The sequence below is a fragment of the Myotis yumanensis genome, unplaced genomic scaffold (assembly GCF_028538775.1).
Source record: "Myotis yumanensis isolate MYYU_CA2020_CCGP unplaced genomic scaffold, mMyoYum1.0.hap1 SCAF_3, whole genome shotgun sequence".
NCBI classification, from domain to species: domain Eukaryota; kingdom Metazoa; phylum Chordata; class Mammalia; order Chiroptera; family Vespertilionidae; genus Myotis; species Myotis yumanensis.
The window spans coordinates 22,788,494-22,799,349 of record NW_027223754.1 but is presented as its reverse complement, the minus strand read 5'-3'; the positions used below and the strand labels follow the sequence as shown (position 1 = coordinate 22,799,349).

At 50.6% G+C, this 10,856-nt stretch overlaps 1 protein-coding gene across 1 annotated transcript; it reads left to right on the top strand.

The window, feature by feature from the left end:
• Positions 1-1,610: 1,610 nt before the first annotated feature.
• Positions 1,611-5,425, top strand: ADRB3 (adrenoceptor beta 3). The gene is made up of 2 exons (XM_070408392.1): positions 1,611-2,867; positions 3,556-5,425. Exons 1-2 carry the CDS (start codon positions 1,684-1,686, stop codon positions 3,575-3,577), a joined length of 1,206 nt encoding a protein of 401 aa, XP_070264493.1. The 5' UTR covers positions 1,611-1,683; the 3' UTR covers positions 3,578-5,425.
• The last annotated feature ends 5,431 nt before the right edge of the window (positions 5,426-10,856 follow it).

The following is a 10,856-nucleotide window of genomic DNA, read 5'->3' as shown; positions in this document are numbered from 1 at the left end:
CAGCCTCCCAGAGGGATTGCTTAAACCAGTGACTATACAGTGTTCTTTTGAAATATAGAGCGGTTCAAAAGAGACATGCTAGGGCATGGCCCTGGAGGCATTTTCCATGATATTTTTCCCCTTTTTGTCTCATTGTTTCAGGGGAGGAAGCAAGACAGCTCAAGGATCAGGTTCTGATAGGACTTCATTAAGGTATCATATCTTCCTGCCCTTGAACTTGAATCCAGGAGCTTATTTTCCAGTCTCATCTCCCCACACCCAAATTCAGAGGAACTGGCTTGGAGATTGGAATAGCTTGGCTGGCAGAACCAGCTCTAAGTCTGCGTGAGGGTAGGGGAAGGGAAGTAGGCTTTGGGCTTCCCCAGGTGAAGGGAACCTCTGATAAGATGTATGAAGAGACTTGGAGCTGCATTACAATACCAGGCCTCCGGTTCCACACACTTGGAGATGCAACGCGTGAATTCCTCAATTCAACCTCTTGTAGTTTTTAATTAAAAGTTCATGAATAGCCCTAGTCGGTTAGCTCAGTGGATAGAGCGTCGGCCTGTGAACTAAAGGGTCCCAGGTTTGATTCATGCCAAGGGCACATGCCCAGGATGTAGGCTCCATCCCCAGTAGGGGTCGTGCAGAAGGCAGCCGGTCAATGATTCTCTGTCATCATTGATATTTCTATCTGTCTCTCCTTCTCTCTTCCTCTCTGAAATCAATAAATAAAAAAATAAAAAAAGTTCATGAATAAATCTTCAAGGAAGTAGCGTGAACACTTTCCCATCGGGAGCGTGGTGATGGAAGATTTGTGGATAGTAGGGGGTGATGTGGATCAGCCTCAACCTCAAACCCATTCATTCACTTTTAACATGTCTTTTCAACAGAATTTTAAGAAAAAAGGGCCCGTCTAGAAAATTTCAAAGTGGGAAGGGCAATGTGTAATGGGGAAATTGGAGAAATCGAAACTCTCAGCATCCCAGGCTACGGAGGCCAAATTGAAATTCAAATGAGTGGGCAATGATAAAGACTCCTGAAAAATGGCAAATTTCTCCGGTAGCTGAGGGGGTGGGAGGTGAGGGAGCCAGAACAGAAAACGGGAGAGACAGGGAGAATAAGGGAAATAGAAGGGAAAGGGGGCAAATCTCACTGAAATGGCCTCCTGGGAGAAGCGAGGATGCTGGCTGCCCTCTATTACTTAACTTACAATATCTTAGAGGAGGGCTCCCGAGGAGCCGAGGGGCTACTGTGGACGGAAAGGGTTACCTTTTCCTCTGCCACAGTGAGCGGGGAGGCCAGGAAACCAGTGCTGACCAGTGATGTGCTGAGTGTGGAACTGGTCGTGGCAGGAGTGGGCACATCTTGGCAGAGAAGTCAGGGCCTCCGTGCTCCGGATTTGGCTAAAGGAAAAGTCGGGCTTCCACCTCGTTTCCCTCCCTACCCTCCAAGTCCCCTCCCGACGCCGAATGTTAATTCTATTGGCCGCTGCCCCTTTAAGAGCCGCCACTCCCCCCCACCCCCCAGCGGTGGCACCAAGTGTGGGGGTGTGTGGGGGGGCTGAGCTTTCTCTCCCAGTCAACCAAGGAAGATGGCCCAGGCCAAGGAGATCTCTCCCACGCCCCACTGCCCCCTCCCCTGAGTCGCGTGAGCTGGGAGCCCCCTTACCTCTTTCCCTCCCGCCCCACGCGCGACGTGGGAATGGCTCCGCGGCCTGACGCGAACAGCTCTCTGGCCTCGTGGCCAGATGCCCCCACCCTGGCGCCCAATTCTGCCAACACGAGTGGGCTGTCAGGGGTGCCGTGGGCAGCGGCGTTGGCGGGGGCGCTGTTGGCGCTGGCGGTGCTGGCCACCGTGGGAGGCAACCTGTTGGTCATCGTGGCCATCGCCCGGACGCCGAGGCTCCAGACCATGACCAACGTGTTCGTGACTTCTCTGGCCGCAGCCGACCTGGTCGTGGGACTCCTGGTAGTACCGCCGGCGGCCACCTTGGCGCTGACCGGCCACTGGCCCCTGGGCGCCACTGGTTGCGAGCTGTGGACCTCGGTGGACGTGCTGTGCGTGACCGCCAGCATCGAAACCCTGTGCGCCCTGGCGGTGGACAGATACCTGGCCGTGACCAACCCGCTGCGCTACAGCGCGCTGGTCACCAAACGCCGCGCCCGCGCCGCCGTGGTGTTCGTGTGGGTCGTGTCCGCGGCGGTGTCCTTTGCGCCCATCATGAGCAAATGGTGGCGCGTGGGGGCCGACGCCGAGGCGCAGCGTTGCCACTCCAACCCGCGCTGCTGCGCCTTCGCCGCCAACATGACCTACACGCTGCTCTCCTCCTCCGTCTCCTTCTACCTTCCGTTGCTGGTGATGCTCTTCGTCTACGCGCGAGTTTTCGTCGTGGCGACGCGCCAGCTGCACTTGCTGCGTCGGGAGCTGGGACGCTTCCCGCCAGAGGAGTCCCCGTCGGCGGCACGGCGCTGTCGGGCCCCAGCCCAGGCGGGGCCGTGCGCTCCGCCCGCAGCGGGGCCCTCCGGCAGCCGCCGGCCGGCGCGCCTCCTGCCTCTCCCGGAACACCGGGCCCTGCGCACCTTGGGTCTCATCATGGGTACCTTCACTCTTTGCTGGTTGCCCTTCTTTGTGGCCAACGTGGTGCGCGCCCTTGGGGGCCCCTCCCTGGTTCCCGACCAGGCTTTCCTGGCCCTTAACTGGCTGGGCTATGCCAACTCTGCCTTCAACCCGCTCATCTACTGCCGCAGCCCCGACTTTCGCTGCGTCTTCCGCCGCTTGCTGCGCCGCGGCCCGCGGGAGGAGCGCCACGCTGCCGGAGCCCCTTCCTGGACCCCTGCGGCCCCGGCCCGCCCTTCCGAGTCCCGGCAGTGCCCTCCGCTCAACGAGTAGGTAACGCGGCCAAGGGGCTGACAGCTCGGGATCGGGAAACACTCGGTGTCTCCTCTGGTCCATGTTTTGAGTTTGGGGCTCGAGAGGAGAAGGTGGGGCTGGGGAGGGACTCTGCGTGGACGGAAGGGAAGACATGGATTAGGGAACCAAAATGAAAGCCGAAGTCCACTCTTTTCCCGCATCCGATCCACCCGAGCGTAGGATTGAAACGAAGGGGGGCCGCGGGGTTGTTCTTCACGCCAGCGCCCCACGTGTGCGCCAGGGAAGTGCTGCTGGGCCCCCAGGCCTCCAGCCCGCAAGGTCAGCTCAAGTTTTGGGTTTCTAGCCCCGTTCCACGGCCGCCCGGATTTCTTGTCACCACTCGGGCTGGCTTTGGCTTGCAGAGACCATTGGAGGCCCTCCCCCCAAGTCCTTTGCCCCAGTTCTGGTTTCTTTGAAGGGTTGATAGCCACGAAGGTGAGAATGCACTGAGGGCATGAAGGGTCTGAGGGGAGTGAGGAAGCCGCAGTGCGAGATCTTCCAGCTGGTAGAGACAGGGCTGGGCTGGAGTCCCGTAGGCTTGTGGCTGCGTGGGGCCGAAGCTTTTGTATAATTAGGGGTTTTCAGGGTCCCTGACCGCCTGGGTCCCCTGTCCCCACCCTGTGCCCCACCCACCCCAAGATTTGCTGTCTTCATTTTTTCCAGGGCTTCCTGGGGAATTTCTTAGGCCTTGAAGGACAAGAAACAAGAGCTCCGTTGATCATTGATCCAGAACCTTTGGAAAGCTCTGGCCTCTGTTTAGAACGAGCCCCGTGGAGTTTCCCAGCTGGAAAACTCTGCCCTCCAGAACCTGATGACTGGGCCACGGATGGGGAGGTGGGGACGGACTGGGAGGAGAATCCTTACCAAGCGGGCGTTTTGCCATCCTCTCTCTTTCTGAGAGAAGATTTTTAAATCCCATTCCTGAACGTCACCAATACCTCAGCAGCTAGAGAGTCGGACTGCCTGTGCCCAGCTGCCCTTGGAGTGGTGGGGCTGGCTTTGGCAGGGCACCTTGCTCACTTGTGTGCATGTGCTTAGGGCAGAGAGAGTACCCCTCATTCTATTTCCTCCCCCCCCCCCCCCCACCTGATGAACCACTCAGTGTCCTCTAGGCTTGGCAGCCCAGGCTGAGAGCAGGAAGCTAAAAAAGGTCAAGGTTTGGGATTTTTGTCCCTGGCTTCCTCACCAGGGCTCTCTAAGCACCAGCCTCCCTCACTTTAGACACAGAATAGCTCCGATCTACCTCACAACAGTGTCAGAAGGACTTCTTCAGGGTCTGGGGGATGGGGGGGGGGGGGACTCCAGGGTTCATAGAAGGTGAACCATTAGAATGGATCCCTTCTTTACATTTTTAAATCAACTTAATAAATATTATTGAATGCAGTTCATCCATTGCTTTCTCTTCTCTCCATTTGTTTTCTTTCCATAATCCACTTACTTCTGAGCGCTGGCTTTCGACAGTGGCAATAAATTAGGACTAATCCTTGTTCCTTTCTTCCTAACCCTCGTGAAATGAAAATGAAACATCTGCTTGGATAAAGGGGAGCGAGCTTGAGCCGCTGATACTCCTGCCTCCCCACCCTTTCCAAAACTCCTGGAATCCAGTTCAAGTGAGTAGCAAAGCCATGTTACCCACAGGACTTGAGCAAAGTGTCCACGGGATTGTGTTTGCTGGGCTCAGGATCAGGGCACATGGAGCATATGTCAGCTCCCATGCTACAAGCCAGTGGCGGCTTCCTACGATCCCGTTGCCAGCAGGAACCAGTTTTATTCTGCACTGTACGTGTTCATTTCTGGAGGCACGGAGCATTGTTTGTATTGGGCATATGTCTTGGGCTATAAATATATTCTGACATTTCCCATTCTTTTCCTAACCTCTACCTCCCCACTCCCTTTCCTGGGCTGCAGAAATCTATAGTATCCTCTGGAAGTAAAACTGGAGTTACAAGTCTGAGCCAGTTTATCATTGTTTTCCTTATTCCAATTTTTATGAATCTTATCAGGCAGTTTTTTATGGAAAGCACATTTTTATGGAAATCACTGGATCTTTTTGTGAGTTCTTATTTAAACCCCATGAACAGAGGCCATTGTCTGGACTGATATACAGGATAACCTGTAAATCATAAACAAGTTTAATGTGCTGAGTGACAGCAGCGTACAGTGCATTGGCTAGGTTCAGGAGCTCCAGAGTTATAAAACTTCGATCTGCCCTGAGGATAAGCTCGGTGGATGTCCACATATGGGTGTTCCCTGTGAATTGGACCTGGCCTCGGCTGTTCTCTTTTCTCCAGGAGCCCAGGTTTTATTTCTTAGGATGTTTGCATACCAAAGATGGCTTTCTCCTTTTCAACCCAGGCCAGTGTGAGATCTCTGCTGTCTGAGGTGTGGAAGGTTTCTGGGCAAGGACTCAACTTTTGAACCCTTGGTGGAGAAGGAAGTCTAGCTTTAGCCTGGGGATAAGTAAGAGGGCCGCCTCTCCCATCTCTGAATATTTTCTCAGCATCACTGAGGGAAGCTGCCCAGTCAGTCTTAGGCAGGGGAGAAGGGTGATTTGTCAGGGGGAAGAGGGAGGGAATGGAAAAGGATTCTGGTTTGTAGAACTGTTCTTGAACATTATCCAGGAACTCATACTGCTTGAGTCTTGCTTGACAGATACCCGTGTGCCAGCTGTCAGACTCCTTTGGAGTGTTTAGACTTGCACTGGAGCTGTGGACTCCATCTGCGAATTGTCACCAGTGTATCTGACAGGTGGAGAGGCAACCTCTCCGGTTTGTTTCTCCAACAACTTGTGACCAGGTGTCAGGCTGAGAGAGATTTACATCCTTGGATGGGGAGCAGGCTGCGTTTGTTAGCATGAGGCCTGAGCACTTGAACTGTGGAAGACAAACAACCATCCTCTGAACCTATAGCTGTGAAGACTTACAGACCATTGAGAATGAAAGAGCCCGTGGAATCGCTGGTCTTGCCAGAGGCTGTTAGCAGGAGCTGGGCATGGGGCAGAAATGACAGGGAGAAGGGGGCTGAGTTGGAAGAGGGGGAGTGAGGAGTGACTGGATTTTCCGGAGGAACTGCTAAGGAGCAGGCAGAATTAGGGCATGAGGGAAGCTGAGGGACTTTTCTCAGGATCTCCCCATGGTAGATTCTTCTGGGGAACGAAGGTAAGTTCAGACTGCGGTCCTCATGAGCAGTCAGCGGGCTACAGTTCCACACCAACTTCATTCCTCAACCCTTCATAGAGAAGGAGCAGCTTCTTCCTCTTGTCCAGGGGCACAGGTGAAGGCCATGGAAATAGTGCTTCTTTATGTTTCCCTCCTGAAAACCAAAGATCCAGGCTTCCTCTCAGGCCTCCTGGTGGGTTATGTCTGTTTGTGTCCAGAGGGGAAGTGGGTGCCTCCAATGGAGAGTATTGCTAATGCTCCCCCCACTCCAGGCATAAAGCCCTGGATGTAGTCAGCTTTAGGCTAATTAGTGAGTGGTTGAAGCATAATGCACAACTCAGTTTGATTAGCAGAAACTCCATAAGGCCGTCTGACCTTTCATTAGCTCATCCTATTAGGAGATTAAGGAAAATCAAAATGCTTCCCTCATCTATAAAATAAATGGAGAATAACCCTCTCTCCTTTCTTGTCTTCAGAAAGGGAATGAGCGTTTCTAGGATGGTTGGCTCTCCTCAAATTCTGTGAAGTCCTAGGGCCTAGGGCAGAGCTTACTTAGCACCTTCAGTATCTGCTCCACCCAAGGCATAAGCAGTGCTGGGTGCCCCCTGATGGCGATGTGAGGTACAACAGGTGTGGACTTTGAAATACTGGTCTGTTGAAAACATAAGGCCCCTGCTTATCCCAACGGGAAGAGACCACATAAATGATTTAGACCAATCTTTTGATAAAATGGATGAAGCGACTGACTTCTAAAGAGGTGACTTGTGAGAAACCAAGATTTAAATGCAACACTGTGGTTGGTAGTATAAAGAGCACAGAATTCAGAGCTGGAAAACAAGTAAGAAAGGGAGGAGGAAACAATAAAGAATTATTTTAAAAAAACATGTGGGGGGCGGGGGGGAAAGGGAGGAGGAAAGAGATGATAATTTATTGAGCACAAATAAATATAACTGTTTTATTTGGTGTCACTACAAATGTTATATTAGTGACACAAATAAAAAATAGTCTCAAAAAAAAAAAAAACCCACAGAGTTTCATAGAAATCAAATAGCTTGCTTGTATTGATTCTAATGCAGTCTACCAGGCTACAATGTTTATTTTCTTCTCTCTACACACACTGCTATAATCAGTATGTGATGCTGAGCAAGTTACTTAGCATCTGACATGTTGTTTGCCAGTGAATCAAGTGGAGATTTTATTAGTGCTCTACTCAGCTCATGCAGACTGGTTTTGAAGAACAAATGACTGTATGCAAAAATGGTTTGGAAACCGAAAGGGCTTCTCCAGTGTAAGTGGTGTCATTAGAGTATGAAGCTGGGACTAGTTCCAGGTGTCCTGGTTTTGATCCTTGTATGGTCCTGCTTCTATCGACAGCCTGGATCTTGGACCCACTTGTCCTTGGTCGCTGTGGGCACACCCTACTTTATCTTTCTTCTGCAGGTTCCTCCCCACCTCAGACCAATTCCACTGGCTCCATATCCATGTCACTGAACATCTCCCCCTCTGGCCCTCTTGTCACATTCAGACCCTGGTCTGGCTTGTGCCTGACATTTTGGTCCTGGTTTGGCTCACCCTATCATTGCCCTTGCAGCACTTACAATGAGCTAAATTTTAAAGGATGGACAGAAGGTTTTGAGACAGAGGGCACTTCCAGATGTCAGTGCTTTATGAGACAGAGTCAGGGTTCATGAGAAGGGGGCCCTAAGGAACCAGAAAAAGGAAGATAGTATATTTGTTTGCTAGGACTGCCATAAACAATTACCACAAACAGAAATGCATTCTCTCACAGTTCTAGAAGCTAGAAGTCCAAAATCAAAGTGTTGGTTGGATCATGCTTTCTGAAGGCTCTAGGGGAGGAATCTCTCTTTGCCTCTTGTGGCCATCCTTGGTTGCTTGACTTGTAGCTGCATCATTCCAACTTCTGCCCCTATCTTCACATGGCCTTCTTCCCCTATGTGTTTGTGTCCAAATTTACTTCTTCTTCTAAGAACACCAGATATTAGATCAGGGCCCAACTTAACTCAGTAAGACTTAATTTTAACATGATTACATCTATAAAAACCTTATCTATAATAATAAAAGGCTAATATGCTAATTAGACCAGATAGCTGAACAACCTTCTGGATGTCATTCCGGATGTCCTTCTGGGTGAAGCTGCAGTGGCAGAGGCTGAGGCAGAGGCAGAGGTAGTTAGAGATGATCAGGCAGGCAGGCGAGCAGTTAGGGGTGATCAGGCAGGTAGGCTAGTGGTTAGGGGCAGTCAGGCAGGCAGGCAGCAGAGGGGTTAGGGGCAATCAGGCAGGCAGGTGAGTGGTTAGGGGTGATGAGGCAGGCAGACAGGCAAGTGGTTAGGAGCCAGCAGTCCCGGATTGTGAGAGGGATGTCCGACTGCCTGCAAGGATTGGGCCTAAACCAGCAGTCCGACATCTCCTGAGGGGTCCCGGATTGTGAGAGGGTGCAGGCCGGGCTGAGGAACCCCCCCCCCCCCCCCCGCCATGCACAAATATTGTGCACCGGGCCTCTAGTTTCCAAATAAGGTCACATTAACCAGTTCTGGGGGTTAGGACTTCAACATATCTTATGGGGACACAATTCAACCCACAACAGGGGATGGGAGGAAGGAGGAACACTGTAATGCGTAGCCTTTTCATGCTCATCTTATGCCTGATGTTTTCCACATTTCCAAAGCTCTGTTTCATCCTATACTCAGTCAGAAGGGTGGTGGGAGTGCTCCCATTCCTGAATTTCCATTTTTAGGCTTTTTCTCCCATATCCCTGGGCCCCAGATTGGAAAGACCACTGATAAATCAGACCGGTGTTTGTTGTCTCCTGTGGGCAGAAGTTGCAACCCATTCTCCATTCTTCCCTTCATTCTTTAGTTGGGCACATGGCCTCACCATAGATACACTGCAGCCTTGCTTGCAGCTGGATGTGACCATGTGGCTAAGTTCTAGCCAGTTGAAGTGTACGGTTCCTCACGTCCCTTCCTGATGACTGGAATGCAGGTGTGATGGTAAGAATGGAAGTAGTCACTTTGGGTCATAAGATGGCAACCATCTGCCATCAAATGGCTGAAAACCAGAGAGCCTGGGTGTCCAACGGTGTAGAGACAGCATCATAACCCGGGACTGCTTAATTTTAAGATTCTTAAATGAAAGAAAAATAAACTTTTACCTTGTTTAAGCCACAGTTATTTTAGCCTTTAAAAAAATAACAACACAACAGCTGCATTAAACGAATACATCAGTGAGGGTATAACAAAAGAGGTTATGAATAAATGGGTATCTGCTTACATTCTGTGATGAATTAGGTGGGGTTACAAAGCTGCCTTGCTGTGGTTCCTCTTAGGTACCTCTGATCTGTGGGAATGGCATCTCTGTAGCATCTGAGTTTGTGCTACACCTGTGACCACCAAGTCCATCTCTTGGACATTGATTTGTATGGAGGCAATGATCAGTAAGTGTGTTAGTTTCCCAAGACTGCCCTAAAAATTACCACAACTTTGGTAGCTTCAAACAACAGAAATTTATTCTCTCCTAGTTTCGGAGGCCAGAGTCTGAAATCAAGGTGTTAACAAGGCTGGATCCTTCCGGAGGCTCTGAAGGAGCACCTTTGCCTGCCTCTTTCCTAGCTTCTGGTGGCGCTGGCAATTCTTGGCATTCCTTGACTTATATACATCACGTACCTCTGTCTTCACTTTCCCCCTGTGCTCCTGTGTGTCTTTTCCTTTTCTGTCTCTTACAGGACATGCATCTTTGACTTTGGGGCCTATCCTAATCCAGATGATCTCATCGAAAGATCCTTATCTTAGATTATATCTTCAAAGACCCTTATTCCAAACAAGGTCCAGGTGGACACATTTTGGGGAGGACATTATTCAACCCACTTCAGTGAGAGACACTTATGAATTCCTTAATTAAGAGTTCTTGTCTCATTAGATTATCATCCACACCAGTCACCCCTCATGGAAGGACTATTCCCTTGGATTGTGTAGTAGGCGGAATTCTGAGATGACCCCCAGTAAACCATGTCCTTAGATAATCCCCTACCCTTGAATGTGGGTGGAACCTGTAATTTGATTCCAACACACACGATATAGCAAAGGTGATGGGATGTTACTTCTGTGATTATGGCAGAGGCAAAGGAATTTCTAAGATGTAATTAAGGTCCCTATCAGTTGACTTAAATTAATAAAAAGGGAGATAATGCTGAGGGAACCAGGCCTAATGAGGTGCGCCCTTTAAAAGAAGGTCAGAGGTCTGAGACAGAAGAAGTCAGAGGGACAATCCTGCTGCGCTTCAGGAAGCTAGCCACCATGAGTTCTACAGCTGCGAGGAGTGGACTCTGCCAACAACCGTGTGGGTGGAAAGAGGACTCTGAACCTCAAATGGGTCTGTGGCCCTGGCTGATGTCTCCATTTCATCCTGGTGCGAGCCTGAACAGAAGACCCAGCTAACCCACACCCAGACCCCTAACACATGAAAATTGTGAGATAATAAATGTGTATTCTTCTAAGCTGCTAAATTTGTGGTAATTTGTTACACGGCAGTAGAAAATGAATATAGACTCACTGCACAATTCTGCCTAAGGTTATTGTTTATAACAGCCCTTCTCTGGTGTTTTTAAAGGTGTTTCATCAGAATTGAAAGTACAATGGGAGCCCTAACTGGTTTGGCTCAGTGGATAGAGCCTCGGCCTGCGGACTCAAGGGTCCCAGGTTCGATTCTGGTCAAGGGCATGTACCTTGGTTGCGGGCACATCCCCAGTGGGGGGTGTGCAGGAGGCAGCTGATCAATGTTTCTCTCT

Bases quoted from the DNA above. Each gene is read 5' to 3' on its own strand.
- ADRB3 (XM_070408392.1), top strand. From the start codon at position 1,684: ATGGCTCCGCGGCCTGACGCGAACAGCTCTCTGGCCTCGTGGCCAGAT. The intron at 2,868-3,555 runs GTAGGTAACGCG...CATTTTTTCCAG, and splicing joins CAGTGCCCTCCGCTCAACGA to GGCTTCCTGGGGAATTTCTT.